This window comes from Lonchura striata, chromosome 14 (genome assembly GCF_046129695.1).
Source record: "Lonchura striata isolate bLonStr1 chromosome 14, bLonStr1.mat, whole genome shotgun sequence".
NCBI classification, from domain to species: Eukaryota; Metazoa; Chordata; class Aves; order Passeriformes; family Estrildidae; genus Lonchura; species Lonchura striata.
In genome coordinates this window covers 4,182,780-4,201,855 of record NC_134616.1, presented here as the reverse complement: position 1 = coordinate 4,201,855, position 19,076 = coordinate 4,182,780, and the positions used below count along the sequence as shown (strand labels likewise).

The 19,076-nt window shown below is 47.7% G+C and overlaps 1 protein-coding gene across 1 annotated transcript; it reads right to left on the bottom strand.

The window, feature by feature from the left end:
* Positions 1–941: 941 nt before the first annotated feature.
* POF1B (POF1B actin binding protein) lies at positions 942–17,956 on the bottom strand. The gene is made up of 15 exons (XM_021531425.3): positions 17,660–17,956; positions 12,692–12,730; positions 12,206–12,307; positions 10,495–10,668; positions 9,478–9,608; positions 8,530–8,557; positions 7,638–7,712; positions 5,372–5,464; positions 4,729–4,842; positions 4,423–4,575; positions 4,202–4,312; positions 3,476–3,604; positions 3,123–3,196; positions 2,919–3,033; positions 942–1,911 (listed from the first exon to the last, which is right to left on the bottom strand). Exons 1-15 carry the CDS (start codon positions 17,954–17,956, stop codon positions 1,906–1,908), a joined length of 1,641 nt encoding a protein of 546 aa, XP_021387100.2. The 3' UTR covers positions 942–1,905.
* Positions 17,957–19,076: the final 1,120 nt, after the last annotated feature.

Here is a 19,076-nt window from a genome sequence, read left to right as displayed (position 1 = left end):
CAGCAACCTGGGCTCTTTGTAAGCAGGCTGCAGCTTTCCTGGCTGCCCCAGGATGGTGTTTCCACTGGGATGGATCAGCTGGATTTGAAAGAGCATTTGCCTGATGGTGGCCTTTGCCATGGAATTGTCTCACCACGCCCAGCAGCTCCCGGTCTGAGCCCTGTCCCTCCTTAAGGAGTTCCCTGTGCTGTGCCAGGGAGTGGAGAAAACACAGGTTGGTGTCACTGAGGGGCTGCTCAGGAAATCCATGGCTGGGATGAGCCATCAGGAGCTGTGGCCATTACTAACGCCCATTTCTGCTCTTTGTAGCCTCGTCTGAGCTGTGGGAAACCCCCAGCCCTGGTGGGAGCACAAGGAGCACCTGCACAGGTAAGTGCTGGCATTGAACAGACATGGTGCTGTTAGTCCTTTTGGTGTTTAAGATCACCAAAGGTGAAAAGTCTTTTGCTGACAGTGTAACTAAAATTATTTATTGCACTGCCACTGTCCCATGGCAGGAGCATGTTAGCTCTGAGTGCAGATGTACCTTTTATTCACTGCTTTGCAGAAAAGGGGGCTGCTTTAGAATCTGTTTTAGAATAATTACTGAATGCAGAGGGACAAGGCCCTCTGCCTTCAAATGAGGGTATTTAATTAATTGAAGGCAGGCTGAAGTAGAGGGAACCAGGCTCATGAAACTGCAGGCCCCTCTCAGCCTGAACACACTCAAAGATCTGCAGCAGGAACAGGTTTTACTTGTAGCTCTTTGCCCAGTCCTGAAGAGCACAAGGTCAGCTGGGCATCCAGCATCACCTGAGGGAGTTCTGGCAGCAGCAGCCAGAAAAAGGAGCCAGCCCCAATCCTTCACTTGTAAAGATTCATGGAGAGGAACAAGACACCACCTACACCCCCTCCACAGCTGTACACAAATTGTTTCCAGGACAGACAGACAGACAGTGATCCAGAGAGTTGGACTTGGGTTTATTTCATGGTTACAGGTAGCCTCCAGCATTCTTTCCCCATTAAACATTGCCCAGGGTCTATAGTATCTGGGACCAGAAATACATGGCTGCAGCAGGAAAGCAAAGCAAGAACCCCACCATAAAAGAGCACCTTTGGATTGCAGCATTGCAAATTTTCCCTGTGAGTCTCTGTGCTGTGTTGCTCAGACAACTACTGAATCATGAACACCAAATCAGTTTGAAAGAATTTGTGGTCCTTCAAGGAGTGGAAATTGTAAATGGCAGGTTGCTCTGATAAGAAAATTAGTCCGTGACTTACTTTCACACAAAATTATTCTATATAAAAATATACCAAGTTCTTGAAAATTTAAAGCACAGCAAAAAAATACAGCTGGTTTGGGGCTGAAAATACATAAACTCTGAGGTCAGAAGCATTCTCTAAAATGAGCCTTGGCCCAGCCCTTCAGTGAACTGGGTCCTGCTGGCATTTGCCAGGTCAGAAGCTGGGTTTGATGCAAGTTTTGTCCTTTGTGTCCGAGCTTCCCAGACAGAGGCAGGTGCAAGGTAAGGAGCAGTTTCCAGTGAGGTATTTTTGAAGTTCCCATGCAGCTCGTGACTCTGCACTGAAAGCAGCTGTGGGAGGGGTGGGACTGACATCAGGGTCATTCCCACTCTCAGCATGAAGAGACAGAACATGGCTACAAGGATGAAAAGGTTTCAGGTGTCCTCTTTTTGTCTCCTAGATTTCCTCAGGACTGGCTGAAGAACAGGAGTTAGTCAAGAACAGCTGAAGTCCAGAGGGATAGCATCCCACTCTTCCAAGGGAAAAGTGAGTCCTTAATGTTTTCCCAGCCTTCCTCACTATCAGACTGAACCTTTTCTTGGATGCAGAAGAGCAGAAAGTAAAGCAGTTTTAGTGGTTTGTGAACTCCTTGGAGCAGCTCTGAGGGCTCAGAGGTATCTCTCATTCCTAAAAGAAACAAGCAGCTTGTTAGAAGAAATACACAAACCTGTTTCTGTTATGAAACAGAACTAGCTGCTATAAAGCATCTCATTAATTACCTACTTGTTCTCTCTTGTACAGTGTCCAAGGGGACCAGTGAGCCTTTCCTCTGTACTAAACACTTTACTTTTTCATTTATTGATGTTTCCTTGCTTGACATTTCACTAGGTTGCAATGCACCTGGGTGAAATTTAGGGATCAGTACTATGCATATAGCAAAACTCTGCTCTTTGCCAGTGCTCTGAGTTTTTTGCTTTTTTAATCCTGCCGCAGGCAAGGTCCCCTTGAGGGTCATGCCAGGTGTGTTACCTGCATCTGCTCAGGCTGTCACAGAACTGTCCCCTGGCTGTGTCCCCCCGTGGTTGTGTCCAGGTGCTGCTGTGACCTGCAGCCACCACCCACCCTGCTTGGCCACCCTGCCATTACCTTGTAGCCAGGCTTGGCACCACGAGCCCTGCCTAAAACAGAAATAGCTTCTGCAGCCCTGTTTTCTATTTTTACTCTGAATCACTCCTTAAAATGTCAGCACTCTTCTGCATTCCTGGGCTTGTCACTGCCCTGGCTCAGGGTAAGTTTCAGGGATGTGGTGCTTTGTATGTTTTAGTGATGGCTTGGAGTCATTAGCGCTCCTAATGCGGAGGAGGGGCACAGCCCTCCCAAATCCCTCCTGACCTGAGAGCACAGCAGGACACAGTCCCTGCCTACCTGCCCAGTACAGCAACACCCCGGGGCCGGTGTTAGAGCAGCGCTGATGCTTTTGTTCAGGGTAATTACGTGCCCGAGAAAACAACAAAAGGTTTTATTTGTACCACACCCACCAATTACTGCCTGCTCTTAGAGCTAGGACAGTTTGCTTTTTGCAGTTCAATTACCACAGGGCATCCCTGAGCTCTCAGTTTGGGTAATACTTGCTTTGAAGTTAAATTGAACACTTAGGATTGCAGAGGGAACAGTCCATCTCCAGGTACACTTACGTGTTTCCAGATCTCTCCAGTCCTCTCAATGACAATGGTTTGTGATTTATTGACAGGTGATGTGACCTTGTAGTCATCAGACAGCAGACCCAGAATAGGATACTGATTCCTGTACCTGTAGAGAGTTGAACAGGTTGCTAAACAGAGCCTAAGCAAAGGAAAGCCCAAAGAATGTGTTTTTAAAAAAGATGAGTAAGACATTACTTTTTAGTGATGATGGCTGTCACCCCAGGGGACTGGCTGCCTGATAACTTCTCATGCTTCAGTCTGAAGAGCTCCTGACAAAACCAAAAGCAAACATTGATGTGAAGTCATGTTTTCTGAAGTATCAGTTCACTAAAGCCACAACAAAATATTTGCAGAAATTTGTCTCAACAGTCTGAAAATCTGCCCTTTCAGAAGGCTGGCAGAGGAACAGCATTCATTTAGAACAAATCCTAACCCCCTTTCCTGAGCTAGGAGAGGACAAAGGACTTCCTGGTAAGGTTCCACCTACACAGTACATGGAGGCTTAAACACCAAAATGCTTAGAAAAGAAATAACTTGTATTATTTTACCTCTTGCTGTTGTTTAATAAAAGCCTCTTTGTCCTCCAGCAGCGATGTCAGTTCATGCAGCCTCATTTGCAAGTCACTGTTGCTCCCCTCTCTCCTGGTTATGTCCTGCTGGAACTGGCACAGCTGGGTCTGCAGAACAAGGCAGGAGCTCTCAGGTGTGGGTCTGGGCCCCTCAGCACCCACCCAGGGCTCCAGGGGTGGCATTTCATTAACACCATCAACAGTGAGACCCAGGGATTTTCAGATCAGGACGCTGAGCCACACAGTAAATTCAGAAAGTGCTAATTGGACTGAATTTTACCGAGTATTAATTCAATAATTTTATAATTCTCACACTAAATCAACACTGAACCAGTTGAATTGGCTTCCAGGGTTGGAGACTTTTGCCACTGCTTTCCATGAGAGACATCTCCTAAATACAGCTGTGGCTGGGATTTATTTTTGTTTCCTATTAAGCATATTTTGACTAATTACTTATATTATCAAGACACACAAAAGACAGCCTACTAATCAGGTTGATCCCTAATTTCTTCATGTAAAGAATGGCTGGGTTGTTTTTTAAAATCACAGTTTTATGTTCTACTGTAAAAGTTTTAAACCATCAGCGGTGTCTATGAGTAAAGTAACTGCACAAGCAGAAGACACCCAGAAAGTGCCTGTGGTAGATGTCTGCTGCTGTGAGTGCAGGAGCAGCTGTCCCTGCACACAGCCAGCAGAGCCCCTTACCCTGAGGCTGCGGATCTCCCTGTCCTTGTCCTCCCTCAGGCTGTTGATCATCTCCACGTAGCGGCTGGAGAGCTCGTCCGTCGTGGTCTGCAGGGTCGGGCTGGAGCAGCTCTGCAGCAAAGAACCCAGTTTTATTTACAGAGTTTTCATTGTTAGTTTTCCTACACTGATCCCTCCGAGTCTGGGACTCAGCTACTGCACCCAGCCAGGTGAGCCCTCACCTGCAGCTTGAGGCTCTGGATCTCCTGCTCCAGGGCCCTCTTGCTGTACTCCAGCTCCTTCAGCTGGCAGTCCTTGTTGCCCTCGCTGAGCCGCAGGGACAGGAGCTGTTCCTCCAGGGAGCGGCATCTGGCAGTGCTGTCCCTGAGCCCTTGCTGGAAAGCACAGGGAATGAGCACATGGAATTCCTCAGGACAGGAACAGCATCACACACACAACAGGCAGCAGTTACTCAGAGTACCCACAAGTCAGCAAATTGCCCCCATGTTGGTTGCCTGGAATGACACTGGAAATGTTTCTTGATTCACCTGCTGCTGACGATTGTTCTCCCTCAGAGAGGCCAGCATTGTTTCATACTCTTTCACTTGGGAATCCTTAAAAGCCAAATCCTTCTTCAGCAAGACATTGTCGGTTTCCAGCTTCTGCAGGACAAAAGTCAAAAGTTTAAAGTCAAAAGCTGAAAGTTTTCAGTAAATTCTTCCCATAAAGCGCAACATAGTCATTAATATAGGGACGTTTTAGAACTGAGAAGATGCTCAACTTTCTTGAAAGTCTGGGGTTTAGGCACATAGCAGTGTGGCTTTGTGTTGGGTGGTGAGCACTGGGATCCTGGTCACTGCCCTTCCAGTCTGCCCCAGAAACAATTTAAATAGAAGCCAACAAAAAACCCTAAATAAACACCATCCCAAAACTAAGCCCACTGCACACACTCCTTGCTCTGTGCTCAAGTTCAAACTCTTCTCCCCGAACTTTGCATTTTCCAGGACAATGCTGTGACATTCCTACAGGGCTGGGATGGCTGAAGGCCAGAGAACCCGTGGAGCTGCCAAAGCCACCCGTGTCCATCCCGCCCCCTGAGGCACTGACAGAGCAGCCACTGGCACAGCCTGGAATGCCAGCCCTGGACTCCTGCTGCCAGCTGGGAGCAGCTGGATGAGGAGCAGGACTCACCCCCAGGTCATCCTGCAAATGGCAGAGCTCCTCCCGCAGGTTCTTGAAGGTGGAGAGCACCAGTCTCAGGGACCTGTCCGATGTCGCTCTCATCTGGGAGGGGAGAAATGAAAAGGATAATTGGGATTAATTAGGCAGCTTTGTTTACAGTATGCTTGACCAGAGGTAGAACAGAAACTGCTTTACAGGCGACAGTAATTTCTAAAACCATTGCACATCCTTTGAAGTGCCCACAGTTTCTACAGGAAACGTTTCCACTGCACTTTGTTCTGCAAATGCCAGTGTTCCATTTCTGCCTTGTAACAAAGGACAACGTTGTTAAAATGGAAGGAACAACAGGGTAAGGAACTGCCTTTGTACACCAATAAAGGAAAAAATAAATGTGTTAATATTGTACAATTATTATTGGAGCTTTAAAAGCTTTGTGCTTACATTGATTTTTAAAAATTACTGCCCTGCCTGAAAAGGCACAGAGGAATGAGTCATGTTTGAGATCTGGCAAAGCTTTGGGCTCAAAGATGAGTGAATTTAATTAACATTTTTAAAAATTCAAATTAAAAAAGCTCATACAGCCAACTCCTCCCTTTAAAAGGAAAAAGATCCCAAAGATGAAAGGAGTCACCTGGATGAAAGAGAAAACTATTAAGTGACCACAGCCCAACACTGTTCTCCTTTGGAATGTTAATTTTAATGCCTTTAATAGCTGTGTATTGATTCAGGTGAAAATATAAATTGTTGCATTTCATGATACATTTATAACATTTAAAAGAAGAAAAACAGACTTTGAAAGGACACACAAATTAACTCCTCAAGTTGTAACACTCTTGGAAGGGCTGAATATTCTGTGCAAAACTGTGGTTTTTTCCTGTCCAGATAAAAGTGAAACCCCCCTGTGTGTTCCCTTAATTTGGAGATCTTATGCCTTCTATCCCTATGGGGATTGGCCCTTGCCCAGTATTTTTATCCCCAGTGGTGCCATGGTGTGACTGAGACTTCATTCCTAGAGCAACTCACCTTTTTTTGTTTTGTAATTAAAGTGGAATTTCACTTTTGCCTTATGGTTTTTCTGGTTTTATTGTGTAATACACTATAGGGTAGTTTGAAAGAAGGAATTGAGTTGAATGGTGAAATTTAAACTATAAAAATATAAGTAAAACCACACTCAGCAATTGCTCAGTGCTAGAGGTTGCTAAAACCCAGAGGTGCCATGTGCTCCTCCAGTGGAATTCTCTGTGTCCTTGGAGGAGCCTCTGGGCATTCCCAGCTCGGATCCTGGGCTGTGCAAACCCTTCCCTGCCAGCTCTGTCCTGGTGGCCAAGGGCTCTGAGAGCACCTGGGTGCACCCTGACAACACCTGCTTCCCCAAAAGCCATTCTGGCTGCATTTTACAGTCACAGCTGGGAGGATGTAAAACCAGCTGGACACAGAGACAACAGGAAATGCCTGTTCAGCTTTTTCACCTGGAGCTGAACCTGCCTCCCAGGACAGTGTGCAGCCATGGAATGGCCTCATGCTGGCTGGAATGTCCATGGGGTTGATGTCCATCTTCCTTGTCAGAGAAGCACAAAATAATTCCAGTTGGAGGGGATGGGGGAGGTCAGAGCAGGGCAGCTGCAAACTCAGACCAGGCTGCTCCTTCTCAGCTTCATTTCAATGCATTTTTTTTTAACCAGGAAGCAATTCCAAGGTGCAGCTCCCAGGTAGGATCACCCTGCCCCTACCTGAGGGAGCCCAGATCAGGACACTCCTGCTGAGGCTGCCCTGACACACCTGCCTGGCAAAGGCAGCTCTGAGTGCTGAGCTGTGCTTTTGGCATCCAGCAGCAAACACAACCATTCCTGTTGTGGTTCAGGTGTAAAGGGTTTTGTCCTCCTGGGCTGGTTCTTCAGCTCCCTCCCTCCCTCCTCCATGCCCAGCCACAGGGTTGGGCTGGGGGCAGGTGGGATTCAGGCCCTGCTTCTGGGTTTTTAGCACCTCCTATTTGTGTATGGTTTTTAAAGCCTTGATGCACAACACAGAAAGATGAAAGGTCTCTGTTCTCCTGTCAGTGCTCAAAAGCCAAGACAGTTTCCAGTGAAACTGCAGGAAAACCCCAGCAGAACTCAGTTTAGAATACACAACTGGACTGTGGGTCCATGTGACACTTCCTTTGAAGCCACCATTCCAGCCCCCTCACTCTAGAAACACTGGGATGAGGGAATACAGAGTGAAGGTGCCAGCCAGCTCCTACTGCTCCCAGCTCCCACAGGCTGCCAAGCTCCCTTACCTGCAGGAGATAACGAATCTGCTGCTTTGTTGCCTCAGACAGTCCTTTGGGAATTAATTCTTCAATATCTTCAGTCTAAGCAAAGAAGGGAGGAAAGGGGAGACATCTTGATTAAGAATTTTGCCTGGTAGATTAGTAATGTGGTTTCTTCATTAATTACATAGCTCTGCTATGAAAAACATCCTTAGTACAAGGCAAATAAGAACAAAAATAGATCAAAGTCTATCTAGAAAACTTCTGAAGTCTTTTATATGTGGGACATGTACAAAGTGAGATAAAGTGGTACATGAAGCATATATTCAAATCCTTAAATTCAACATTTAAAAGGAGTATTTAAACCAATCCTCTCTCAGGGATTAACAGCTGATGCTACAACTCAGTTTATGGTGGGGCAAAACCTCGTGTTTTTGAGTGGGCTGCCAGTAAACCCCAGATGACCACCAGGAGATGCTGCCAGGGTTCAGTGGCATTTGCTTCCTGCAAGTGAACCCTGGACAGGTATTTCTGCCCCATTCACACTGAATGCCTTCAAAGGTGCAGCACCTGCTGCTCAGCAGCAGCTTCACTGGCCAGGGAGTGAAAGAGCCTTTGCAAAAAACACATTGTAAAAATACAGGTACCTGTGCAAGTCATTTTCCAGTGAAACCATTATTGGAACAGCAGGAGAGACTTCCAAAATGTGACTCTCATACTGGAATAATCCAATTTTTGAAGTTTCCTTTCAGTATTATCACATTTGCAAATGCCTGCCTGGCAGCAGATTTCGGGCTCTGAATGTTTTTACAAGCAGGAAGCATTAACTAACAAAGACCAACCTCCTTCATTTCAACTGCTTTGGCTTTATTTGCTTGAACCCTTCCCCAGAGGTATCAGGGCACAGCCTGAGCCTTACCTGGCACGTGAATTCAATGTCGTGGTTCCTGTAAAACACAAAAAGCTGTTTGAGAACTTCCAGGACTCAGGCATATTCGCCACTAAAAGATTATCTGGACAATACAGAGCAAGGATCTTTCTCAGCTGAAGAGTCATTACCTTCCCCCTGTGGAGGAACTCCTGGAGAGAGTGGAGTCCTACAGCAACACGGCAAACACAGGCTGACTATCCCCAGTCCTTTGGGCACTTATCCCCAATTATGGGCAGTTAACCCAATTACTCCCTTAATTACCTGGGTAATGTTTCGCCCACAACTCTGCTGCAATTCCCTGCCCTGCCCCAAGTGTTGATTCGGCATTCTCAGGGTTTCTGTGATGGTTCAATTCCTTTTTTCCTCTACTACAGGACCACTTTCCTTACTCGGTGACCTTGGAAGGCACCAGACAAGATGGGGAGTGAGGGGGAAGAATGAGGGTGATGGGAGGGAAGGGGGGAAGGTTTTGCACGGCACTGCCTGCTGTGACTCTAATTTCTTTCCACAGATAGAATGCAGGGCTCTGCAGAAAAGATGCTTAATGTTCATTTGGATGTAGAGACTGAGCTTTATGCCTTTAATCCATGACACAACATCACAACAGCACTGGGGAAATTAGGATGTTTGGGTTGTTTTTTCAGGACACAGCAATAGAATTGTGTCATGAGATATATGTCAGAGCGTGCTGTAAGCTCTTGTTTGCTCAATGTACAAACACATGTGGGAGACAATTCGTAAGCATCACAGTCAATAAATTTCCTTGGCTTACAGCATTTCTATGTCCTCAGTTATTTGCAAATCAGATGAATTTGCAAAACATCCAGACAATTCCAACTGTCCGGAAGAAACAACCAACTCACAAACAACACTGTCCCTGTCAGCTGTGCAGTGCTGGTATCTGGGACATGGCAATGGCAGATCCAGTGGCAATACCTTGTCCCAATCTTCTCCACGTGCTGCAGCAGGCAGCTGTACAGGTCATTGCTCTTGCGGTGCAGCTCGGCCAGCAGCTCCCCGAAGAAGCGACAGTCCAGCTGCTCGGGGCTGTCCTGGGGGCAGCTCACCTGCCAGGAGACAGGCAGGGCATCAGAACAGGATCCCTTCTTTGGGGTGAAAGCTGAACATGAAAATGCTACAGGTAGGATTTGGGTCTGGCTGCTCTTAGCAGTTTTCAATTATTGATGCTTTTCTTAATAGTGAGTCTTCCATGTCTGCTGGTTTTCAATAAACTGTACAGAGAGGAATGACTTCCTTTAGAACAACAAGAACCAGGCCAAGTCCAGCTTCCACAGCAGTGTCCTCAGCCCAAGCTCAGTGTGCTGAGCTGGCTGATGGGAGTGTCCAGCTCTGGAAGGTTCTGCACAGGTCTGACACCAAGGTCCCCAGGGTGTTTATCACCCAAAGACCAACTGGGTGCACAGGAGGGACCTGCTGCACTCCCTCCCCAGCTGCACTAACAGGCTGCAGGTACACCAGGAAGCTCCTTTAGTGCTTTCACTGAATTTGTGTCAACAACTTTTGCATCAAATTGGAATACATTTCAGCCCTGGCTGATCAGCATATGAGGGAAGGAACCCTGAGCTGATGTTATAAAGCAGTATTTGTGTCCTCCCAAAGCAGAGGCTGTGAAATCTCTTAGTCTTTGTGTACAGACTGACAAGTGAAACCCAGCTGAATCGATGGGTAAAGAAAAGCAAAACCAAACAGCCCCGTGAGACTGAGCCCAGTTAAACACCACGGGCTCATCTCAGTCAGTGCACACCTGAGCACAGGTCTGTGACAACAAGAAATACAACTCTCAAACAGCCTTCCCCCTCCAACAGCACGTGAGAAAGCCTCAGACAGTCCCAGACAGACCCACAGACCCATGTGCAGAGCCATGACCCCGCTCCTTCCCGCAGTTCTGTCCCTGCCTAAGAACAAACCGAGAACAAGCAGCGGAGCTCTCACCAGCTCGGGGGGCGCCGTGCCCCTCCTCACGGGGTGTCCCCGGCACTCGTCGCTCCCCGGGCCCGGGCACAGCTCGCAGGGACTGCCCGTCTGTGTCTGCTGGCACTGCTGCGTGACCGGGAGCGGCGGGCACTGCTGGCACGGCTCCGGCGGGCACACCTGGAACTGCCGCTCCTGGCACGGAAAGGACCTGTTAGTGCTGGGCCCTGCAGGGATGGGAAATGCCTGCTGGGGCAGAAAGGGTTAATGCTGGGCCCTGCAGGGATGGGAAATGCCTGCTGGGGCAGAAAGGGTTAGTGCTGGGCCCTGCAGGGATGGGAAATGCCTGCTGGGGCAGAAAGGGTTAATGCTGGGCCCTGCAGGGATGGGAAATGCCTGCTGGGGCAGAAAGGGTTAATGCTGGGAAATGCCTGCTGGGGCAGAAAGGGTTAATGCTGGGCCCTGCAGGGATGGGAAATGCCTGCTGGGGCAGAAAGGGTTAATGCTGGGCACTGCAGGGATGGGAAATGCCTGCTGGGGCAGAAAGGGTTAATGCTGGGAAATGCCCTGCTGGGGCAGAAAGGGTTAATGCTGGGCCCTGCAGGGATGGGAAATGCCTGCTGGGGCAGAAAGGGTTAATGCTGGGAAATGCCTGCTGGGGCAGAAAGGGTTAATGCTGGGCACTGCACCAGCCTCAACAGTGAATGAAATGTGCCCGTGACCGGCAGTGCTGCTGGTGGTTTCGGATGTTTTAATATTCCAAATTAAATTGCTTTTATACCTAACTGAATGCGAGTTTGCCTTACACTTTCATACTCCAGGGTTGTAATTCACCAACTTTCCTTCCAATTTTAGTAGCTGCCAGGGAGAAGCACAGGCAAAATACCTTTCCCAAGGTGGATGTCCTACTACATATGAAAATTGCCTTTAGAACTATGCTCCTGATTTGACCTAAATCTAAACACAGCCCAGGTAAAAAAATCTTAAGTAAAATTATGATTTCCAGGGCTAAACTCCACAATTTTTTATTCTTTTAATTGCACATCATCTGCAGAAAGACAGAAGCTGTTATCTGTAATTACAGGTTTTTTTCCTTTTCCACTTCAGAGACTGGATATTGCAGAATTCAGCTCTCTAAAATCCAGAGAGCCATGAAAAGTTCCTTTTAAAAAAACTAAGTAAAAATCCTCAGGTAAATCACTCTGAGATATGCTAAATTTCAATGTTTTTTCCCTGTTGGAAATGTTTCAGAGCAATAAAATGAAACGATATTTTTGCTACTGACAAAACAACAATTGGGAGATGAAATTTCAGACAGGTTTGCCAAATATATTGTTTTCAAGACTTAGCAAAAAAAAAAAATTATTTTAAATTTTTTTTTCTAAAAATGTATCTTGGTTGTTCTGTTATAAAGCTATTGCAAGAAACTGATTCACAGCTACTATTCACATATAGACTAACAGTATTAGAGATACAACAGCAGTTTTCATTGTTAGTTAATAATAAATTCTTTGGAAAAATATGGCAAATATTCCACCTTCTGCTCTCCTTAAATACTGCTTCATTTACTTTGAGAATGTCTCCTAGATCACAACAAGGCAGTTCTCAGGTTGGCAGCTACACCTAACAAAAATAAGAAAAAAATCCAGAACCAACCCAACCCAGACACATCAATTTCCTGCTACCAACTCAATTTTCTTCTTGCAATAGGTAATATAAACACCCAACTTACTTGGAGGGGATTCAATAGCTCATATTTTCTTATTGTTTTTTCATAGATGACATTATTTCCAGGAGAGAAACTTGCCCCTCTAAGAAAAGGGGATAATGGCTCCTGTAAAACACACAAACAAAAACATCCATAAATCTTGTCAAACAGCAAGCTCAGGATTAGTGTAATTCTGAGTAAAAATAGATAATTTAAAGATATGTGAGATGTCCTTTAAGATGTGAACATGTGAATGAGTGTGTGTTCATTTGGAAACAAAGTGGTTGTGCTTGGATGGGGACTATGTGAAATAAATACAGTAGAAACAGTTAGTGATTAATCAATATTAATAAAGATTTAACTGCTGAGAGGTGGGAGCCTGAGTGGCTGTTCTGCAGTGTTTCCAATTGCTCAGAATTGCATCTCTCACCCTCAGAGGTGTGAACTGTGTGCTCAGAGTTTCTCATCCCCTGTGGAGGAGCTGAGGGAAGTCCAGCACAGTTTCCCTACCTGATCCGGGTTCTCGATAATGATCCTGCGGATGGTGCCCTGCAAGGAAGGAAAAAAGCTTCAGAGATTACTGCACCTCAACCTCAAACACCTTTTCTGGCACAGGAATCTGATTATGGACACTGGCTGTAAATACTTTGGATCCACCGGCCACAATCACCTGGAGATGTTTTAAGCCCAGGGCCTTCACACCCCAAAGGAACTGGTCCATGTGCAGCACCGCAAGGCACAATCCTTCACTGCATTTTAAGAGCTGGGCTTTTCTCAATCCCCTCTTTGCAGGTCTGAGGGAATTAGTCCAAATTTTCTCTAAGTGCAGCAGAACAGGCTACAAATCAAACCTGGATGAGGCTTCCTGGATTCCATGTCCCAATCCATCTCTTATTTTCTGTTTTTTCACGTTACACATCAAACTCAGCTGGTGTAGATGGAGATGCATCCTATTCTTTTTGTTTCACCAAGGCGTGAAAATTTGGATTTTGCTTAAACTCAGAAGTGAACAGGGAGAGGAGCTGCCCAACAACCCCCTGGGTCACAGCCAGTGCACACAGCTGCCACCTCTGGGAATGATGTCCACATGGAGCATCTGCACATTCCTGGATGAAAAATGAGATGTGCCTCTTTAAATTACAAGAATCTGTCCCTGGCAGCAGCTTTGTTTTTAAATAGATTTCTTCAGGTTTTGCCCCAACACTGTCTAGAGGCAATTGCAGACACTGTCCTCCCCAGATCTAACAAATCACACATTGCTTCAACCCTTCACATCCAGGTCTTGACCCAAACAAGCAGAGCTCCCACTGAACCCAGTCTAAGGCCTGGGCAATTTGTCAGTTTGCAGCATACTGTTTATCCTCCCTCACAGCACAAAGCTCCAATTTTCATAATGAATCATTTCTTCCCCAAAGCCAGGGGGAAGTTTATGTTGCTGCAGTTCAGTCTCAGCCACATTCTCAGCCAGGTGAGAGCAGCTCTGAAGTAGGTCAGGTTTCCTATCAACTGTTGCATAAGTTTAGGAAGCCTGGAGCAGTTTTCCAAACCTCCCAAGAGTGAATCATAACAGCACCAGGAAAGAGAAACAAAAGTAGAAAAGCAACTGTTTTTGCAGCAGTCAGAGTAATTAAAAAATTTCAAAATTAAAAAGGTTGCAGAAACTTGGGGAGCTGCTCAGCGCAGCTGCCACCCCATGGGCCAGCAGGACTCTGGGGACACAACACAGAGAAATGGAACATGCAGCCCAATCCTTCACCACCAACACCCACAGAACTGGAGCTAAAAAGTGAAATGCTCAGCACAGGAATGGCCACTGGTCCTTCCTGCAGCCTGGTCTCAGAGCAGGCACAGCCTGAGCCCGGTGTCCCTGAGGAGCACAGGAGCTGTGACACCGGAGAGCCGTGGGACAGCAGGGACGGCTTCATCCCAGCACGGGGACAACACATGGCCATTGTGTGACACTGAACAACAGCCCAGGAATTCACTGAAAGGTGGCACAAACGTGCCAGGATTAACTCAAAGTCTACAGAGGATAACTCATCCAGGGTGTCTCAGAGGAATAAACCCACAGCGGAGGAGTCTGGAGCATTTTAAGTTGAAACAGACTTTTATAATATTCTCATTGTATATGTAATATTATACAGAACCTAAGAATGTTTTGCCTGGATAAAATTATGCTTATTTTTGAGATACCCAAACTCTTTCATTTTCAAAGAACTGCTTTACAAAAACAGATTTGCCTGCCCTTTCTCCCATTCCAGCCAAGCAGGCTGGACTGGCACAGGCTGGGAGGGGACCAAGAGGCAGAAACGCTGTGTCTGTGCCAGCCTGGATTGCCCACACACAGCTCAGGGCTCTGCACAAGGAGGTGCCACCTCCAAGGCCTCTGGAGCTGTCCCCCAGCAGTGGGGACACTGCCATGGAAAGGGATCTCGGGCTGTTCCTGTTTTCCAGCATTCCCAAGGGGCACAGCTCAGGCTGCTCTCTGCAAGCAGTTCAGAAGTGTCTGGAGATGCAGCATTTTCTAGTGGGGAGAAGGAAGGGGAAGGTGGGATTCCAAAGGGAAAGCCCAGTGCTGTTGTGGGTTTGGAATTCAGGACGGCCTGACCAGTCAGCCTGGGTCTGTTTTACAGGATCACAGATTGGTTTGGGTTGGAAGAGACTTTAAAGTTCTTCACGTTCCAACCTCCGGCCATGAGGCTTATAAGGACAATTTTAAAAGGTAACACTAAAACGTCCATTAATATTTTTGCAAGTCTTTAAGATTTATAAATAAGATATTTTAATTTTAGAATAAACATTTGATAGATTTACACTTAGTGTGCCAATTTTATGTAGAAGCAATCAAATGTCCTTTTTTTTTTTTTTTTTTTTTTTTAAATTTCAACAGGTAACCCTTGGCTTCAGCCAACCCAGAGATGAAAGTGAGAATTTCATCTATGGCAAAGGCCTTTATCCACTACGCATTGTCTAATTACAAGCAATCCAGTCATCTGCTCATAATTTATGAGTTCCAGTTGGCAGGTGAAATGGGGAAATGGCAGGCTGTGTTACAACACGGACCAACCCTAAAGCTGGTTAATATTACACCATTTCCATGGGAGCCCTTTGCATGTCACAGAACTGAGCCCAGCCACACAAACACCTGACTCCCAAAATTTCTCACATGGACAGAGAACCTCTACAAAGCCTGTCAGGGTTTTGCCCTCTGCAAACAAACATTTTGTACGTGCCACTTCAAAAATTATCTTTTCATGACCATGGAGAAGGGATTCATACACATAAGCCACACTGGAAGGGAATTTATTCCAAACACTTCTCATTTAGATCAAGCAGAGCAAGATTTGCTGTGAATTGCTCCAAGGACAAAATAAACCACAAAAGTAAAAAAAAACCCTGAATCCTGAACCACAAAAAGTACCAGCACATGTGGTCTGTGCACACAGCAATTTCAAATTCTCCCTCTCTCCAGCTTACTGAAAGTGTACATAAACACAGGAGCACACCCCAGCCACATGACTGAAGACTGTACCAACAGGGATGTACCTGTCTGTTATTGTTAATCCACACAAGCTCTGCAGAAGCAAATTAAATATTGCTCTAAGACAGCCCTTTGCTTTAGCAGCAGTACAGAGCTGAAACTTCAGCTTTGGGCTGCCACTAACCCCAAATTCTCCTGTTCCAACAAACACAATGGGAGTTTGGTATGGGTCCATTACTCACTTTATGTGGCCCTACACAATGGGCTCAAAGGGCAACTGATCCACTCTTCGGGAATGTCCTACACCCCTCCCAGGGCTTCTCTGAGGCAACTCCCATTCAGCACCAAGCGTGCCACTTCTGCCTCCTCCCAGCTGACTTCCCTGTTTGGTACTGTTTTCTGCTTTAATAACTTCCTAATAATCTGTATTAGGCGCCTTCCTTCTCTGCCACTGAAACTGCAACCCACACAAAGCCTGGCTGAGCTACACCCTCTTGTCTTTAAAGTCCCGTCCAGCAAAACACTTCAGCAAGAAATTCGTTTTCATCAGCAGGACATAATGGATTCAGTGACTACAACAGATGTTGAAAATTAAACATCTTCCACAGAGCAGCGACAGCATTTGAGTCTGTAATCCTTGTTCACGTACTTATCTAGGCAGAGGAAGCCTGGGACTGCAATGTTTATGCCCATGAATATTTAATTAATTAACTGCAATTCAGACTATCATCCAGCCTAGCTGAGCAGATCACTTATCTGGAGGTGAGACCTGTGTTTACACTCCTGCCCTACATCTTGCAAAAGAGGATTAACAACCTGGACACAGAGGGAATGGCTCTGCCATTACCAACTCCTACAAGGCCCTTCTGATCACAGACTCATTCAGGCTGGAAAAACTCGCCAAGATCATCGAGTCCAACCATTCCCCAGCACGGCCACCACTTGACCATGTCCTCGAGTGCCACAGCCACACATTTCTGAGCCCTTCCTGGGATGGTGAGTCCACCAGTTCCCTGGGCAATCTATTCCAATGTTTAACCATCTATTCCATGAAGAATATTTCCTAATATCCAACCTAAACCTCCGCTAGCACAACTTGAGGCTGTTTCCTCTTGTCCTTGTATTAGTGCAGCTGCTCGCTCACTTCCTAGGATTTACATAAACTATCCTGGAGAGGAGAGCAGCCCTCAAACTATGCAAATATTGCTTTGAAAGGAATGCAGATCTTGTATTGGTCTTAATCCAGATTCTTTTTGATAGGTAAATATAATAAGAGAAAGAAAATTCAGTAAGAGTTCATCTTGAAACAAATGCACATTGACATTTGAGTACAGCGGAGCAATCCTATCAATGATAATGGCATTCTGCTGTATGAATAAAAATTGGCTTGAGAATAAATTTTGATCTCCTTTCTGCTTTATCAGTTAAATATGTTCTTAAGCTATTGGTTTCTAGTTTTAATATACCATTTTTATGTGTTAAAATGACATTAAATTCCACCGATGCTTTCAAGCCATGCCTTGGATCCGCACACAACAAACCTGCCGAGCTGCATTGTGAGGGCTTTCCAAGCCCGACCCCAACACCCGAGTCGCGGACCGCGTTAAGCACCATCGATGCAAAGAGCGCTACTGAGCACCCAGGCTTCGTGCTCCATGTGCATGGCAGCCCCGAGCCAGCGGAGCCGCGCGGGGACACCCCGGCGTGGGAAGGGAGCGGCGCCAGAGCCGGCGGGAGCCGCGGGAAGAGGGTGGCAAAGGCAGACACCGCGCTGGGGCCGGGACAGCCACCGCAGCCCGGCGGGACAGCGCCGAGCGGCTTTTGCGAGCGGAGAGGCGCGGGGCGAGCGGAGGGGCCGCGCTGGACCGGCCCAGCGCCGGGGAGCCCGGCCTGAGGAGACCCTGTGCCCGTCAGCGCCCGCAGCTCCCGGGCCGGCCTCGGCGGCGCTCAGCGGAGGGAGCCGGGGCAGCCCCCGCTCCGCGGCCGGGCCGCCGTACCTGTGGCGGGTCGCAGCCGTGCCCGCAGTCCAGCGGCGAGGCGGCCCGGGAGGAGCAGGAGGTGCTGACCCGGCGGCAGCCCGGCCCGTAGGTGCGCACCCGGTCGTAGGCCACGGCGCCGTCCTGCTGCTGGTGCGGAGCGGGGTCCAGGCAGGGCGGCGGCCGCGCCGGCTCGGGGCACGGCGGCGGCTCGGGGCAGGGCGGCGGCTCGGGGCAGGGCCGGCGGACGGGCAGGGTGCTGTAGTGCTGCTGCCGCCGGTAGTAGTGCTGCTGCTGCTGCTGCTGCGCCCCGAACATCGCGGCGGGACTGCGGCGGCGGCGGGGCCGGCCCGGCTTTACCTGCGCGGGCCGCGCCTCGGGCGGGGCCGCAGCTCGGGCGGGACCGCGGGCGGCCCGCCCCGGCCCCGCGCGGGGGCAAAGCGCCTTGCTGCCGCTCTCTTTACAGCATCCAAACCCACACCTACCTGCTGCTCAAATGGACTTTTCACGGGAGGTTATGAACTTGGGCACAGAGCCTTCCCCGCCTGCGGGAGCCGCGGTGGCCTTTGGCGGCTCGCAGGAGGCTCTGCCCGGAGCAGCTGCCAGGGAAAGGAGCCCGTTCTGTACCTGCATCCCTGCTCTGGGCTGCCCTCAGTGATCTGAGCATCCCAGGATGGTCTGGGTTGAAGTGCACCTCAAAGCCCATCCACTTCCACCCCCTGCCATGGTAGGGACACTTACCACTGCCCCAGGTTGCTCCAAGCCCCATCCAACCTGGCCTTGGACATTTCCAGGGATGAAAAAGCCATAGCAGCTCTGGGCAACCTCTGCCAGGGCCTCACCACCCTCAAAGGGAAGGATTTTTCCCATTATCCCATCTAATCCCACCCTCTGCCACTTGGAAGCCATTCCCCCTTGTCCTGTCATTCCCAGCACTCAACATTATGTATGGAATATCTCACAGTTCTGATCTAGAAAGGATGGAGTTTGTTATTCAAATCTCAGTTTGCAGAGAAGAATGTGAACTTGGTTTCTCAATCCAGCATATTTTGAGTTGGATTCCACTGGCAGCGTCAGGCAAGCCCTAACTGAGAACATAACTTTGTTCTGCAAGGTCATGTAGCAATAACATAATTGTAGAATCTTGTGTAATGAATATTCTTCTTAATGATAAACCTGAAATTCTTAATTTTGTCAGTTTGTTTCCCCTACATGCCTACTGTGCTGTAAGACCACATGGCACAGTCAGTCACAAAGAATAAAAACTAATTTCTGAAGTGCCATGTTAGGGCAAAACACCTCTGAGGGGATGGAGCAATACCTTCTGCTCTGGCCCCTCACCAAAAGCTCTGTCTCTAACATTAAAAAGTGTTCACCAAGTCTGTTCAACAGGCTTTTGGAAAGGTATGGATTTTAGGTTGAGTGCTTGCAATGATCC